This window comes from Salmo trutta, chromosome 2 (genome assembly GCF_901001165.1).
Source record: "Salmo trutta chromosome 2, fSalTru1.1, whole genome shotgun sequence".
Classification (NCBI taxonomy): Eukaryota; Metazoa; Chordata; class Actinopteri; order Salmoniformes; family Salmonidae; genus Salmo; species Salmo trutta.
Genome location: NC_042958.1, coordinates 58,556,323 through 58,574,219, shown reverse-complemented (window position 1 = coordinate 58,574,219; position 17,897 = coordinate 58,556,323). Strand labels below are relative to the sequence as shown.

The window sequence follows — 17,897 nt, the reverse complement described above, 5'->3', positions numbered from 1 at the left end:
GAAACTCTGGATCTGTCTTCAATGAGACCTCAGACAACTTGGGGATTCCACATGCAATGTTTGGAAGCCATGTCCCATCATTCTCTTCCCTGTCATGTGTGTCACTGACTCTGCATGCTGCCACAAGGTATGTAATGTCACCTATCTTCACACAAGGCATTGAACAGGGTTCACCATCTCCCGTATGGCACTCAAACTTCCACGACCAAGGTCCAGAGAAAAGCCGACGACCCCGTTCATCAATCAAATAGTTCAGACACAGCTATACATCACACCCTGCCTTAGTTTTGACAGGGAAATAGTAAATGCACATGGATACCCCGAAATTGAAGACATTAGTAGCATGCCTGCCTTTTTCCCTGAGAAAAAGGCAGGCATGCAATGTCTTGAATGTCTTTAATCATCAGTCATAGCAGGGCAGAATGACCGCCAGTCAGTAATGGTAAGGCCAGAAATTTATGGAGGAAAATAATGTTCCAGGGTCTGATAGTCTAAACAAATCATAAAGTGACAAAAATAAACAATTTCCCAGACTTTTTCTGAGGATAAGGAACACATTTTCTAAAATCCCCATTCCCTGGAAAACATTTCCTTAAAAAATGTTATCAGTCCCCAACTTCTTTCACTTCCTTTGCTGACCCAGCAGTTTGACCGACGCAAATAAAAAAAAATCCCCGTTTTCAAGATGAAATCATCCTTTCCTAAAGAGATAGCCTTCCGCTACTTCCCGCTAACATAACTGTTTCCCCTATTCACGACCTCACCTCTCACAGAAAGTCCAATCAACACAAAAACTGTGATTGAGACGATAGCTAAAAATAAACAGCAGAATAGTGATCCAGCCAGACGGATAAAAACACTCCTCTTCATGACTTTGCCTCCCTCGCTACAGCCAAGACAGACCGTCACACATTTTCACACAGACACACATTTTTAAAACACACCATTACACAGGACTAATAATGGAGGTTCAGGGTTTGCAAATACACGTTACTGGGTGAAACCTTTCTATCATGTTCACCATGCTAAAATAGAACAACATATCATTGAAAAGGCCTTTGCTTTAGTGCATCTTCTACCTATAGCCTACTGAGTCAGCAAGTGGAAGCCAGGTATAGTGCCGGCAGCTGCCAAGGTCACAGAGACATCCCCATTTACGTACATGGATCCCCAGCAGTCAGGAGCCACGCTGGAGCCTCTGCCCTCTAAATATGACTAATTGCCCCTGCTGTTCCACTTCTTAGGATACAGGTTATAACTCATTACTGGGGTGTTACGCCTCAGTGGGCTAGTGCTCCATGCAGCAGTGCCAGCTCACAAGGAAGACAGGGAAACACACAAACACACACACACATATACACTTTTGCATGCATGCACACATATACACACACCCTTGTGCATGCATGCATGCACACACACGCACACACACACACACACACACACACACACACACACACACACACATTCACAGACACACACAGCTGGCTCGGACAACATGTTGATGCCATCACTAGTGTGCAGTGATATAAACACACCACACCTGGCCGCACCCACAGGGCAGGGGTACAGCACGCACGCTTCGACTCTCTTACGAAGATACTAAATGAAATAGCAACACTTCCTCTGCTTCTCGTGAGGCACACATAAGACTCTACTGTCTAGCAGCAAGACAAATCTAATCTAGCTCCAGATTGCATTCCATGGTCAAAAGGGAATCCTCCCAATGCTTTAAATAGTGACTCATCCTTTCTAAATGCCTCTGATGATACTGGTTGGAGGATATGATCCAATACTCCTCCTGAGTTCCAGTAATGACTTATAACCAGCCATTAAACTGCTTTCATCACAGTTTCCTATTACCTCTGCCTGCCAAGTCCACTCTGTTGAGAGGTAATACCTTTTGCATTGATGAACACCTATATCAGTGTCCGACTGATTGACTCACCGAAGCCTTGAAGTGAAAGTCAGCAGGCGAGGCTATATGGACGGTGTGACATAGAAAATCCTGTAGGTGTGCCAGCGTCATCCGTTAACATCGTGTCAGACCCAGGCATGCAAAACAAACTGGTTGTAACATACTTATACCACCGCAAGGATGTATCGGAGTTAAATTGAGATGAACCTGGGAACTGAAACAAGTTAATCTGGTTGTGGCGCATAAATCATCGCCTTTGTGTTTAATCTGACTTGCAGGTTCTGTTTGCCAATTTTCATTACCTGAAGAATAAGGAGTTGAGTTTAAACAAACACAACATTGATGCTGCATTGGGTTATGCAACAGTGACAGAAAAAAGCTTTTCAGTCAAGCGACAAAGACACACTGTTGACATGAGTTTGACTTTTAGTTACCGTATGAAGTAGAGTGGTACAAATAAAAGAAAGAGAAAAAAATTGAAAACCAGATTACTGAGGGAATGGAGCTAAAATCTCACCACTTTTCTGGTCACCCTTTCTCTCTTACTGTATCCCTGTCACAGTTCAATTTGGCCCCAGAGTATTTGCATGGCCTTCACCCCATTGACATAAAAACCACTAGTGCTCGTGGCTCTGCTGTTGCCGTAGTAACTGAGACATAGATTTTTGTATTTCATAGATTTTTTTTAATTTAACCTTTATTTAACTAGGCAAGTCAGTTAAGAACAAATTCTTATTTTACAATGACGGCCTACCCTGGCCAAACCCTCCCCTAACCCGGAACACGCTGGGCCAATTGCGCACCGCCCTATGAGACTCTCGATCACGGCCGGTTGTGATACAGCTCGGGACCGAACTAGGGTCTGTAGTGACGCCTCTAGCGCTGAGATGGAATGCCTTAGACCGCTGCACCACTCGGGAGCCCAAAATAGGGGGCACATTCTTGCCTCCATAAACATTCAAATTAGGAGAGAACACCAGTTCAGACTATCTGATATGCAGGCCTTTTGTCCATACAGTACATGCAAACATCGAACAGGGCATGGAACCTGTGTCTACACTCTTAGAAAAAAAGAGTTGCAAAAGAGTTCTTCAGCTGACCCATAGGAGAAGCCTTTTTGGTTACAGGTAGAACACTTTTTGGTTTCAGGTTGAACCCTAATGGGTTCCATGTAGGACCCTCTGTGGAAAGGGTTCTTTGTTGAACCCAAAAGGGTTCTTCAAAGGGTTCTCCTACGGGGACAGATGAAGAACCCGTTTAGGTTCTAGATAGTACCTTTTTTTCTAAGAGTGTACCAGGTCCGTTTCTAGGATTTGAGGCCATCGGGGGCTTAGCCAAAATCCAGAGGTGGAACCCTAATAGGGGGGTCTCGGGGTATCCTCCCCCGGAAGAAGTGCATTTTAATTTCAACAGCTAACTGCATCAATCTGGTACACTTTGAGATGAATATGTAAAGATTATATCACTAAGAATGTTGTTAAAAAAATACATAAAATAATAATTAATGTGTAGAGGAACCATCCCTTTAAAATAGGGCTTGAAGAAAGCCCTGCAGAGGGGGATGTTTTTATGTTGATGTTATAATAATTCATTTCTACAAGTCACACCACCTTCAAGAAAAATCTAAAGGTGGTTGAGGCTGACTAGTTGCAGACACTTGTCATCTTACAATACATACAGTAGGCATGATCTTTTGCATTTATGAGCTATTGAGAGTCCCTTTGCCATCTCTGACCAGCAGCTTGCGCACACTACTAAAATGACAAAATCATTTAGGGAACAGGCATTTCAATATAGCCTATTCTCGTTTTTATTACTTAAAATCAACATGTACATGGCATAGTAAACTTACACACATCTCTGACACACACACTTACCCCACCAGACATGCAGCCAGGGGTCTTTACGCAGTCCCCAAATCCAGAACAAATTCAAGAAAACATACAGTATTATATAGAGCCATGTTTGTATGGAACTCCCTTCTATCTCAGATTGCTCAAGTGAACTGCAAACCTGGTTTAGAAAAAAAATAGATAGAAACACCTCAAGGCACAACGCTTCTCCCCTATTTGACCCAGTTATTTTGTGTGTATGTACTGATATGTAGGCTGTGTGTGACGTTTACATTTGATGTAGTTCTGTCCTTGAGCTGTTCTTGTTTATTAATGTTCTGTATTACGTCATGTTTCATGTTTTGTGTGGACCTCAGGAAGAGTAGCTGCTGCTTTCGCAACAGCTAATGGGAATCGTAATAAAATACCAAATACCAGATAAGCAGTTACACCAGAAATATTACGAAGAAGTGGAATAATAAAAGAAGTATGAGGAATAACAGTAGCCTACTGTTCTTTCTGACAATGATACTAATTATCCTATAAAATAGAAATGGATCCACTTAACTTAAAATAAAAACAGAAAATATCCTGAAGACAACATGGCATAGCCTAAATCTACCCGGGACACACTACGCAAATGACGTGTATTTATTTTTGTTCCACTCCCTGTGGAGAGGAAATGTTACCAGATTGTTAGCTGTCCAGTTATCAGGTTGTTAGCTAATAAGGTAACACGACGTAACAAACTTATTTGTTATTGAACAAATAAGTTAATTAGCAGTCCACGAGTAGCCTAGTTTTAAAAGGGCCCAGGACATGGTTTGTTTATCAAATGGTTCCTGTGAATTTGTGGTAGAAAAAAAAACATAGCTCTGGTAAAATGGATCATATCTTTTCAATGGTTTGGGCTAAAGACAAGGTTTTCAGTAGATTAATGGTGAATTATGGCATACTGTCTAGTATGTAAGTGATGCACTGTTATGGGAACTCATATCAGACATAGAGCCTGCAATCAAGGTTTGGAACCGGTTAAGGGAACAGAACCGAAAACCACAAAATAACTAAATTATTTGAGGAACAGGACCTGAAACGACAATGAAAGTGAACAGAACCGTATAAAAGCATTTGAACCGGTTAATAACATTATTTTACATTCCGGATATTTTTTTTCCAGAAGTTCAAAGACATTCAAAGTTCCTCCATAGAAGCCACTCCTCCGTAGGTATAATTCTGTTGGACTAATTCAGATAATGAATATCATAACAAGATGCTGAGCACTTCAAGGCAAGCTTCCTCCATCCTCTCTCCTCAAAATGTCAGTTGCATCTCGCACCCTACACTGTGACTGGTGTGTGTGTTTGTCTTTCATTATACCAAAATACAAAATATTTGCTCTTAACGACTTTCCTATACAGATTCAATCGCTTACCCACTCCACAGCAAGCTGCTCTACTCGCACTGACTTGTGAAATAATGTAATGTTGAGGTAATGTAAAAAAAATAAAAAAATAAAGTATATTTCAGAGGTTTAAAAAGGAACAGAAATGAACTTTATTTTGCTGGTCAGAGCAGTGGAACAAAACAAAAAATAATATTGCTTCTGTTCAGGATGAAAGATTGGAAAATAACTTTGGCTCCAGCCCCTGCATCAAAAGACCATCAAAAGGTTGAGGGCTGGACGAAAAACATTCGGGGCTGCAGTCCTGGAAGCCCAGGCCTAATGACGCCACTGGAGTGTACTGTGACTGTGGGCTTCATGATTTTCTAATGCAATGCAATTTTGACATGTATTTTATCTTAATATGGTGGATGATACTCTTTAATGTAGTGAATACATGGGTGTAGTACCCAGGAGGAGCGGTGCAACATTGTTTTTTACATCAAGACTCTCCATTTGATTGGCGAATAGGCTAGCCAACATGAGATTTGTCTGGATTGGACCTTTAAATTGCATAGGCTATGCACCAGGCCTATGCTATTTAATCACAGTAAAGCATAGAATAATTTGCTTTTGCGATGTCCAAGAGTCCAACATCAGATTGGAATGGTGATGGTACCCAAGTAGTGTGTCACATTATTATTTCTCACCCTCCCCGATTGTGCGCGCGCGACCCACTGTTAGACTACATCAATTACGGTCATATTAGGCATAAAGAAAAACTAAAACCAGCAGTATTGCATACAGATCATCTGCTATATGAAAGCTGTAACTTCACATAAGATTCATTCAATCATTTTCGACCGAGATGTCGGATGGAGCATAATGGCAGCCTATTCTGCCACATCGAAGTCCTTACAAGATTGCAGAACTGAATGGGTTTCTCAATACATTTGTCCTTACCTGCCCACTGTTTGGTTGGCGAGCTGTCGCATTCGATTGAATTGCTTCTTCATCTTGTATTTTCTGCGTTAACACCGATGGATAGAGCGACTCCACATATCTCATTGACAAACAGTCCGGGTCTCCAACGAGAATAACGACACAGTCCACCCTTTAACAATCCTAATGTCCATAGCTATAAGGAAGGCATCGCAAATAAAGAGATATAGGTGAGATACTTTTCAACGCATTGTATGGTCCCTGTCACCTAGTCAGTCCACTGCTCAGAGATGCTATACTAATTTCTCCCCGGGCGAGTGACAGCTCACGACACGACGCTGCGCACTAGCGCAGTATGGGGAATGTAGTTTTGCCAACCAAACGTTGAGCCTACAACGAGACCATAGCTGTATTCCAGTGGTTCCCAACCTTTTTCGGATACTGTTCCACCAACTGAATTTATCTCTGCACAGAGTACCCCCAAGTTCCTCCTCATGTGCATTTTACCAGTATAGTCTCATGAGTCTTCTCAAGCACCTTCTGTGGATAGGCCAAGTACCCCCAGGGGTCCTAGTACCCCTAGTTGGGAACCACTGTTTTATATGATACAGTGTTTAAAACAAGGTGAATCTGTTTACTTCAACCTGACAAAAACAAATGTAGCGTATACCCTTTGTCCCTTGTTCAATTTTAAAGTAATTCCATTGCTCTATTGCAGCGGTTCCCAAACTTTTATGTTCCGGGGGCCACCAAATCACTGCCCAAAGCTCTTGAAAACCACCAGTTGCAGAACATTAACATAAAATATTTAGTCAATTTAGTCAATTTTAGCAGTGAATGTAACAAATTAAAGGCCTATTTGCATTGTAAAAAGAAATCTGACATTGATTATAATACCATTAACCACTAATAACACATAATACGACTAACTGTTACTATTTTTGGAAGAAAAATAATTGCAGAGCACCTGTGGTAGGCTACTCCCGTTTTTTAAATGTATTTTTATTTAACTAGGCATACCAGTTAAGAACAAATTCTTATTTACAATGACTGCCTAGGAACAGTGGGTTAACTGTATTGTTCAGGGGCAGAATGACATCATTTTACCTTGTCAGGTCGGGGATTCAATCTAGCAACCTTTCGGTTACTGGCCCAACGCTCTAACCACTAGACTACCTGCCACCCCGTTACTTAGTTGAAAACCACTGCTCTATAAGTTACATTGAAAAACAAGAATTGAGTGAGATTTTAATGTTTGTATAGGCCAAGGTCTACTACTTACAGACCCCAAATGCCAAAATAAACCTTTTGTATTTCATTATGGGCAATGCAACCTACTTACAATGTTAGGTGAAATATGCATCTGAAACACCATATCAGACAATGTCTGAGTAACATGGTTTGATACCTGTAGGGCCAGTCACACACATACCCTGGCGCATGTCCCTAGAATGTCCTTTAGACCTACATTGACCAATTTGTTTTGTTGATAGTATAATAAAGCATTCTGATAGTATAACTAGTTTAGGCAGGCCTACTCAGCGGAAAACTTGGATTCTGTGGTTTAGTAAGGCAAACAGCATCATCTTGTGGCTATGAAAGCAGAGTATCCTACCACACACAGATTCTTTAATCATTTAATTGACATAATTAGGGCTTAGCAATTGGCTGCAAAAGTCAGTGATAGCTTTTTACAGCAACACATTCTGTTCCCAATACAAAATATCCAAGGGAATATGCTGTCATCAAAGAAATTACTTTGGGTGCTATTCAGTTATTATTAGGCTACCATATCTGGGAATTTCCTCAGTACATGCATTATATTTCAAAACATTACTACACTGAGAACATATGTTTCAATTGATAAGTGATGTTGTGTTTTCTTAACCTAGAAATTCAAATTTTGGTTTTAATTGAATCTGATCTGATTTGGATGATCACAAATCCACAAATCCCTTTGTGGATTTGGAGGCCTCCTCGTAGATTGACCAAATTCAAATTAATTCAGTTTAACACCAAGGAATATTTCACTTGCTGTAAAGTCTCGAATTCCAAATTCTGAAGCCATTTTGAAAGATTGAAGCATCTGAAATAGATAGTGGGATGCATGTTCTTCTTATAGACACCTTATAGCAGGTGTTCCAATACTTTTTTGGCGAGAGACCCCATTTTGATATCAACATTTTTTCCCCACCATGTAAGAAAGTTATGTATTCAGCAGCAAAAGTTAACTTTTCTAATTGGGGCTATGACAGTCTATACATTTTTTGGACAGTATTTCAATCTGAATGAAGTATGGTTTGAAGTGACTGAAATGCATCAGAAAGGTATTGTGAAGTTCAGAAGTTCATCAGGCAATAATTGTGCATGATCTTCTGTGTAGAAAACAACATGATGATGATGTTTGTTTCCCTCCAGTCTGATTTAGTGCTTGGTCTTGTCCACTTTGTTCTAATGAATCCTGAGCTTGTGGGCATTGTAAAATCAAACAGAAGACACCTATGTGTTCCTGGGAGTCTTATCTTTCAAGAATGGGGTCATAAAGTTAAAGCCACATTTGTAGGAAGAAAACATAAACTGCTCTGTTTATTGCAAACGCATTTAGCTGTTAGCGAAGGTTACTGACATACCCGCAGTTCTATGAACCAAGTGCAATTTTCTTTTTTTAGAGTTTCTCTCACGACCCCATTTTCAAATCAGGCAACCCCACATGGGGTTGTGACCCCTAGTTTGGGAAATGCTGCATTTTAGTCACCTACAATTTAATTTCTCAGTTTGAAGGATCATTATGATCATATCAAGTCAATAACAATTTCACAATAGGTAATGGACTTTTGTTGTGGGGGTACAAAACATACAATGAAGCACAAACTAATTATAAATGTGACCATGTTTACAGCGGAGGGCAAAATAAACCAGCTTATTTAATTGACAGTCAAACAAACAAAAAAGCTCCAGTACGGTAGGTGGCGTAGCTATGTGTTCTAATGTGGGCTGTCTTTCTCGCTAAAATCCTAAAGGGAAGACTAGCTAGCAGTTTAGATTACTTGTTGAATGACACAAGCACGAAAGTTATTTTTGTGTATGTTTTATTGCTCATTTGTACCAATTTTTCTTCACCTTGATATAGGATATCGTAATAATATATTCGTTAGCTAATACATTCCATTTGGACTGAGAAGAAATGCGGGACCGAACCAAGGAACTGGGCAATGTGAGTTTCAAGCTAACTTATGCTAACCAATTGGTAAATTTGCAAGGGAAGGTTTAATGCAGATTTGTTAGCCATTTCTTATGTTATTCTTTATCTGGTAGTTAGTTATTAGTGCTAGCTACATTGCTTTTTAATCGGCGACTTTGCTAAAGTTAACTTACTTGTTAACCTTGCTAGGATAGCTAGCATAGCTAAAATAGTCTACACCCCAAGGATAGGCCAGTGGCTAGAAGTGTATTAAAAGTTCAATGCTGCACTCATGGGTTGCATGTTGGATTTACATGATAATGATGTGTAATAGAGCTCGTAGTCCTAAAACCGGAAATCAATTATCTATGGTTCGTTCAGCCATTCCTATGGGGGAACTTTTTTTATTTCTTGTTTTTTTTTTATAGGTATTTTTCTTAACTGCATTGTTGGTTAAAGGGCTTGTAAGTAAGCATTTCACTGTAAGGTCTACACCTGTTGTATTCGGCGCATGTGACAAATACAATTTGATTTGAAATGAATGGGAAAGATTGGAACTTTGGGATGAACGCCTAAAATAAGGTCTTTGTTAACACAGGTTAAGGAGATCTTATACGTTTTGTTCTATTATATAATATCATTCAGTTAACATGACCTTTATGAAATATGAAGCCTTTATGTGCTTGTTTTGATTACATAAATACATCAAAATGCACAGTAAGTGATGTTAACTGATGATTATCTCATAGAACAAAACTATAAGATCTCCTAAACCTGTTTAGCACAGACATTTTTTTCCCGCGTTTATCCCCCAAAATAAATGTAAAAAAAACATTAATTTCCCCATAGGCTTTGGCCAACGAGCCATGGCGGAGTTAGTGGCTACAATAAGTTGAGTATTGTGTCCGTTCTTTCCCTCTCTTGCTCTTCCTCACACACCAGACAGCCGAGGCGTCAGACGAGGATGAAGAGGGCAGGGCACTTATGATCAAACCAGGAACTTCTACAGTGAAGGAGGAGAAGGAGAATGATGCTTTTTTCAAGAAGGTGAAATCATGCAACCTAATTCAACAGTCAAGCCGTCTGTTTGCATTTTATAGTGACTTGCTGTCAGTTTCAAGTTATGTTGTTCTGCAGTACTTTTCTCTTGGCTTGTGGATGCCAAGCACAGGAACAGTTTGTTGTGTCAACATTAAACTACTGTGCCAATGTGATCTGGCAAGTTATAAGCTAAAATACTGTCAAGTTAAAACCAGCAGCTTTTCTGTATGCCCAATTTACATCTTATGCGAAAACATAGGATGATGCAGAATGTCTCCTGGCCCGTTCTCAAGTGCCCCAAACAACCAAATTCACTGATTTAGCTCATCTTGCGTTAACCAGCCTGTTCATCCCTTCGTATCAGGTCCAAGAGATTCGAGAGGGACTGGAGACGCTTAAAAAGGTGGTTTCTGACCTTGAGAACAAACAGAAGACCGTGTTGGGTGTGGCACTGCCAGAGGACGGTCAGTAGATCAACACTAATACATTGACCTTAGTGCTAATATGCTGTATGTATATATATGCTATGGTGGTACTGTTAGGAGTTGTGATATGCATAGAATATGTAATGTGAGCTGTAGCCTAATGAATCACTGCACCTCCATGTCTTGTCAAAAGGATCACATTCCACTAAGATAAGTCTCCGTTTTTATCATTTTTGGTGATAAAGCAGTTGTGCTAATTATACAATTAGGTGCCATTATTCCCCTCAGGCTGCCTATTCTGAGGGATTAGTTACTCTGCCTGTTGACAGTTACTAAAGGTGATGTCGTAAGGTTTCTTTCTGGTTCAGGCATGAAAAGGGAACTCCAAACCCTTCGGGAACAGATCAAAACAATGGCAATGCAGATCCATAAGAAACTGAAGAGTGAGTATTCTTAACTGAAGTGACATGATCATCTATTGACTATTGATCGCGGGTGTTTCGGTGCCCCCAGCGGATACACCTGAATACAGAAATATCAGATCCATTTAGTTTTTTTTTCACAGTCATTGAACCCAAGAAAGGAGAAGATGACGGGAAATACATCCCCATAAACCTAAGGATGCAGAGAGCCCAAGTGAGGCTTCTAATTTCAGAAAAATAAATAGATTTTCATTCATATAGTTTTACCATAGGCTGCCATTAAATGAACACTTTTTCTCTCTCTCCAGCATGGTGTCTTGTCTCGGGAGTTTGTGGAGTTGATGGGCCACTGTAACACCATCCAGGCTTCCTACAGAGATCGCAACGTGGAGAGGATACAGAGGCAGCTCAGAATCAGTGAGTCTACATCTATTACTGTCACTGTATGGCTGTTCAGAAAGGGGAATCGTAAGTGATTTCAACATCATGGATTTTTGTCTTCTGAATTCAAGACTGCAATGCAGAAGTTCATCCACAAAGGTGATTTCGTATGAAAATGAAATCTACCCAAAAGCAGCAACTGATAAGGTTATTATATCCCTCTAGCTGGCACCAATGTAACAGATGAAGACTTGGATGTTATGCTTGAAAGTGGACAGACTGATGTTTTCACACAGAATGTGAGTATGACTGACTGACAGATTCACGGACTGACTGAAACTAACCACAATTAATGTGGAAAACACCTGCTGGAAATCTCACAAGTGTTTTCTTCCTTTTTTTGTTGGGTAGTATGCTATGACTTTACTCTCTTACTCAATCAGGCTCTGTGTTTAGCTGAAAGACAAAAAAACATACAGTGCATTTGGAAGTATTCAGACCCCTTAACTTTTTCCACATTTTGTTACGTTACAGCCTTATTCTAAAATTGATTAAAAAAAAAAAAACCATCTACACACAATACACCATAATGACAAAGGAAAAACTGGTTTTTAGAAATACCTTATTTACATAAGTATTCAGACCCTTTTCTATGAGACTCGAAATTGATCTCAGTTGCACTGTTTCCATTGATCATCCTTGATGTTTTTACAACTTGGAGTCCACCTGTGGTAAATTCAATTGATTGGACATGATTTGGAAAGGCACACACCTGTCTATGCAAGGTTGACCGTGCATGTCGGAGCAAAAACCAAGCCATGAGGTCGAAGGAATTGTCCGTAGACCTCCGAGACAGGATTGTGTCGAGGCACAGATCTGGGGAAGGCTACCAACAAAATTCTGCAGCATTGAAGGTCCGCTAGAACACAGTGACCACCATCATTTTTAAATGGAAGATGTTTGGAACCACCAAGACACTTCCTAGAGCTGGCCACCCGGTCAAACTGAGAAGGGCCTTGGTCAAGAACCCGATGTTCACTCTGACAGAGCTCCAGAGTTCCTCTGTGGAGATGGGAGAACCTTCCAGAAGGACAACCATCTCTGCAGCACTCTACCAATCAGGCCTGTTATGGTAGAGTGGCCAGACGGAAGCCACTCCTCAGTAAAAGGCACATGACCGCCTGAGTGGAACTTGCCAAAAGGCACCTAAAGGACTCTCAGACCATAAGAAACAAGATTCTGGTCTGATGAAACCAAGATTGAACTCTTTGGCCTGAATGCCAAGCGTCACATCTGGAGGAAACCTGGCACCATCCCTACGGTGAACCATGGTGGTGACAGAATCATGCTGTGGGGAGGTTTTTCAGCGGCAGGGATAGGGAGACTAGTCAGGATCGAGGAAAAGATGAACGGAGCAAAGTACAGAGAGAGCCTTGATGAAAACCTGCTCAGGACCTCAGACTGGGGCGAAGGTTCACCTTCCAACAGGAGAACGACCCTAAGCACACAGCCAAGACAATGCAGGAGTGGCTTTGGGATAAGTCTCTGAATGTCCTTGAGCAGCGCAGACTTCAACCCGATCAAACATCTCTGAAGAGACCTGAAAATAGCTGTGCAGCGACGCTCCCCATCCAACCTGACAGAGCTTGAGAGGATCTGCAGAGAAAAATGGGAGAAACTCTCCAAATACAGGTGTGCCAAGCTTGTAGCGTCATACCCAAGAAGACTCAAGGCTGTAATCGCTGCCAAAGGTGCTTCAACGAAGTACTGAGTAAAGGGTCTGAATACTTGTAAATGTGATTTCATACATTTGCAAAAATGTCTTATCCTGTTTTTGCTTTGTCCTTATGGGGTATTGTGTGTAGATTGATGTGGAAAAAAACAATTTAATACATTTTAGAATAAGGCTGTAACGTATCAATATGTGTAAAAAGTCAAGGGGTCTGAATACTTTCCGAATGCACTGTATGTAAACGGTAACGTCTGGGACGACGACAAATGTTTCTACATTCTCATGGGAGTAAAATGATGACAGATTTGTTTTGTTTAAGACACTCTTGATGGCTTGCACTGGACTACAGGTTTGAATTTGGTAAGCACTCATTGAGATGCCTGTGCTGTACAGGACATCCTTAGACATCTGTAACCTGTATAGTCGCCATAGCTGTGAAATAGAACCCCACGTAAATGGAACCCTTTTGGCCTCCACTTGCTTTAGAAGAATGACTACTTTAGCTGTAGTTCTCTTTTACTGGATGTGTTTTATGAGCAGTTAAATAGAAATGTGTTATCATTTCTCAGACATCACCCGTGTGACATTTTTGGGGGTCAAGCTCGAAACAACCTGATTGGAACATTTACACTCTTCCTCCTCTAGATCCTGATCGATGCTAAAGCCACTAAGCAGGCGCTGAATGAGATTGAGTCCCGGCATGACGAGATCCTCAAACTGGAAAGGAGCATCAGGGATCTGCATGACATGTTCCAGTACCTGGCCATGGAGGTGGAGGCTCAGGTAAGACTGTCACCCCAGGAGGACAGACTTGAGCCTTTCCCACCCAAGTGTGCCCTTGTTCACTCCCCGTGAAAAGCAAATTTAATGAAATGGGCTTTGAGAAAGTTGGTTGGTGGAAACCTTAGTGAGGTGTTTGCTGAATTGACAAACTGTTGTTCTGTTGTGCAGGGGGAGATGGTCAACCGCATTGAAGCCAATGTCCTCAACTCAACTGATTATGTGCAGAAGGCAGTGGTAGAGACAGAGAAAGCTGCCACCTACCAAAACAAAGCACGCAAGGTAGGAATTAAAGGTTGTAGTGCTAATTATTGGACAGGTTAGCTAATGAACGTTGATACTACCCCTCTCTCTCCCTCTACAGAAGAAGATATGGATCGCGTTATGCTGTGCCATTCTCCTCCTCATTTTAGCCATCTCATTGGCGATCACCTTCTCCTGAGATCCAGACATGTGAGTTCACTCTTGACGAGGTTTGCAAAAATTGCCATTTCATATATCATATCAACGTGTTCATTTACTGCAAATACAAAGCTTGGAAGTATTGGTTGATTAGTAATCAATACCTACTTTTTTTTGTAATTCTTCCTTTTGCAGTGTCGTCTTCCCCTAACCCACTCTCCTGCCCTGGGACCTTGGAAAAAAAGACATGTCCTGTCTTACTGATATCACTGAACTTTTGACTAACACCACTCTCATATAGACAGACACAAACAATCATAGTCTCTCATGTTAACTGCCCCACTTTAAGCGAAAGGCAATGCTGAAGGCTTTTTGGCCCCCCTCTGTGGCACCCTTTTCCATTTAGGAAATGTGTGGACAACTCATTACTGACTCAACGTGCTGGACCCCTATGTATCCACAAGCACGGAAGAATGCAGTATTGGAACTGATCAGATTTACTCAGGAAAACCCCATAGCTAAGGTGGTTATTTTATGACGTACAAAGCGAAATAACCTTTTTAGGGCTTCTTGTTTTTAAATGCAGATATAGAATATAATTGTATATCGCCAATTTTCTTGAGTAATTAAGACATGCGGTTTTATAAATCTTTCAAGATGTCTGAACTGGCTTCCATGTTGCCCCTGAAATTGATCTTTCCCATTAAGACAATATTGTCTGACCACTGCAATGAATGGCCCACTCCCATGTTATCCTATTTACATCAGTATTTATTTATAGTTTGAATATTGTTGTGGAAGCTGCTATTTTAATAGTCTTGCCACAGCAACAATCAATGGGAATCCTTATAGTTATGGTGCCTTTTTTCCGTATGTGCTGGTGGACAGCTCCAAGGGCAATGTAGTGCACTCTTATTTTGTAAAGAAGGGATGGAAACTGCTGTAATTATTCAATGCTTCCGCTTCAAGAACACATTAACCATTTTTTTTTTTTTTACATCTGTATTTTTTCCAAACAGTTAAGATCTCAGCCATGGTGCTTTACCCTAGCCTTATTGATCGGTGCTGACCAGCTTCTCCCTATAGATATTAGCTGACATCACAAAAACAGGTCAGAAGTCTGGATAGCCAGAGAGCTAGCAACAATGACAAGAAGCTGCCATGTGAGGAATCGTAGGTGCTTGTTCATGTCTTCTTTTGACGCCCATGCTGACCAACTGTAATTATGTATTTGAAAAACGCCTACATTTGCAGAATGAGCACTTACCTATATATATATATATATATATAAATGCAAAGTTTTTACAGTTAGTCCACATAAGGAAATCAGTGAATTTAAAATTCATTAGGCCCTAATGAGTGGATTTCACATAACTGGGAATGCCCCAGCACAAGGTGCACCTGTGTAATGATCGTGCTGCTTCATGATATGCCACAACTTTCAGGTGGATGGATTATCTTGGCAAAGAAGAAATGTAAACAAATTTGTGCACAACATTTCAGAGAACTAAGCTTTTTGTGCATATGGAACATTTGCTGGTGTCTTTAATTTCAGCTCGTGAAATACGGGACCAACACTTTACAGGTTGCGTTTATTACATGGCTGTTAAATTTTGTATAAAACTTTCAGCTCATTTTAATGCAGAGTTGTTCAAATAAAATTGCCTATTGTGCTTGTATGGGTTTAACTGTTGCCCAGATTCAAGTTTGTGAAACGTGTGTGCCTCTTTTCTGCTACAATGTTCTGAGAGAAACGGTACAGTCCCCAGAATTACCTGGATAATCGCAAGAGGGACATCTTGCAGATTTTATTGTAAAATCCAGTACCGTATGATCTCAAAAGCCATAAGATTGATATAAAGATAGGACTACATGGTACATTTTCCACATGCCAACCAGCAAAACAAATACTGCATGGCACCTACTGAGAAGATGTGTATAATACAAGTGTCATGCACATTTACACTTTATTTTGCAGATGCTCTTATAAAAAGGTAGGTTACACAACCAAACACCCAATACATTTTTGGTCTTTTTATTCAACTGTCGTTTTGTCTTTCAAGTAAAACAATGTGGAATTACAAGGGAACAAAGGAATGTAACAAATTAAAGGGACAAATCAAGATAAGACCATCACCATATTCCACCCATTCACTCAAACATCACCCTGCCCAAAAACTGCTTTGACAAATGCAAGTCCTCAAAGTTAATTGACAATTTACTGAGCCATCTGCACCATTTTAAGTCCTTACATGAAAAAGGAACAAAGAAATGATAGTAGAAATTGAGATTTAAAAAAATAAAGAATTTGGTAGCACTGATGCATAGGGTGCTTTCCTCGTGATTTACAGAAAGCATATCCTTTTTTTGTGACAAATGACAACTCGGTAAGTTCCACACCCCAACGTCAAGTACTTTACAAAGCAAACTGGGATCTCCGTCCACCCACTCGGCCAAATAGGCACTAATGTTTTTAATTCACACTGATTCAATACCCTTTTAGTATAAACTTCATGAAACGTTGACCATAATGTCCGACTTTGGAAAGGTGAGGAGTTAAATCAAGGTTCTGCTCCCGTTTCTTTCTGCACTGCCAGTGAGTAAAATAATTAGCATCTTCGAGATGCATAACAAGCTTGAGAGAGACAGCCATATTTGGAGTTACATTGTGTGAGGTACCAGGAACGTAGTAGTAATTTGATTGAAATTGATGTAAAATACTACACCACAATGCACTCAAATGCTGAGGACATGTCAGATGTGCAAAGGAAAAACGCAGGCTGGATTTAAAAAGTCAGATGGACAGAAAATGACAAGATACAGAGACCCAAGCAAAGAGTAACTCCAGCATAGTGCAGCAAAGATCACATTTACAGATCTGCTCTCTTCCTGGAAGAAACCATAAAATATCCATAACTTATCAACAGAGGTCAGAACAGCTGACAAAATGTCCAGAACCCAAAAAGTCTAAAACCTTCAAACGTACGATACAACTGTCACTCAAAATATTATTTTGAATGTCGCATGAATGATTCCCATCGATAACCCTGGCAGAGGATAAAATCTGCATATTGTGCGCAATCTAATCCTCTCTCGAACACATCTCTTAGTATTCCAGTCTTTTTAAATGTTTTACAGTACATAGTGTGAACTAACAAATAACTCACTCGCACCCACCTCGTCCCAAAGTCCCCGGTGTGCAGTCAAGCCACTGTCCGTATGAAGTGACACCTTCAGGACTACAACACCTCACTTCTGGAAGGGCTCTACCATGGTGGCACCTTTCTCTCCGCAGACAGTCTGGCATCGCTAAGCCTGTCCCCAGTTGATGATGGCTGAACTGGAGAGGAGACCAGCTCTAATGTGGGGTGGGGGAGAGGGCCCAAGAGGGAGGGAGGTCACTGACCTGCACAACACAGTTCTGCTCTGGCCTCCGTCAATGTAGACAAAGCAGCAACTTTAG

The 17,897-nt window shown here is 40.7% G+C and overlaps 2 protein-coding genes across 10 annotated transcripts in view; one reads left to right on the top strand and one right to left on the bottom strand.

Moving 5' to 3' along the window:
• LOC115158749 (rho GTPase-activating protein 44) overlaps positions 1 to 6,496 on the bottom strand; it is a 71,394-nt gene extending 64,898 nt beyond the window's left edge. For 4 of the 8 annotated variants that reach the window (XM_029708042.1, XM_029708050.1, XM_029708058.1 and 1 more), the window contains exon 1: positions 6,092 to 6,496. In XM_029708042.1, coding sequence (XP_029563902.1) covers positions 6,092 to 6,144 — 53 coding nt within the window. In that variant the 5' untranslated portion in view covers positions 6,145 to 6,496. The remainder of the gene's footprint in view (positions 1 to 6,091) is intronic. The other 4 variants (XM_029708084.1, XM_029708091.1, XM_029708075.1 and 1 more) reach the window with 3 other exon arrangements.
• Positions 6,497 to 9,054: 2,558 nt separating this feature from the next.
• stx4 (syntaxin 4) lies at positions 9,055 to 15,418 on the top strand. Of its 2 annotated transcripts, none has more exons than XM_029708021.1 (11): positions 9,055 to 9,284; positions 10,194 to 10,298; positions 10,657 to 10,756; positions 11,086 to 11,160; positions 11,283 to 11,353; positions 11,448 to 11,556; positions 11,746 to 11,819; positions 13,898 to 14,035; positions 14,204 to 14,314; positions 14,397 to 14,485; positions 14,630 to 15,418. In XM_029708021.1, the coding sequence occupies exons 1-10, from the start codon at positions 9,255 to 9,257 to the stop codon at positions 14,472 to 14,474; spliced, it is 891 nt and encodes a 296-aa protein (XP_029563881.1). In that variant the 5' UTR covers positions 9,055 to 9,254; the 3' UTR covers positions 14,475 to 14,485; positions 14,630 to 15,418. The 2 variants fall into 2 exon arrangements, with proteins under 2 accessions (XP_029563881.1, XP_029563890.1); XM_029708030.1 differs by having other exon boundaries at positions 14,397 to 14,505.
• Positions 15,419 to 17,897: the final 2,479 nt, after the last annotated feature.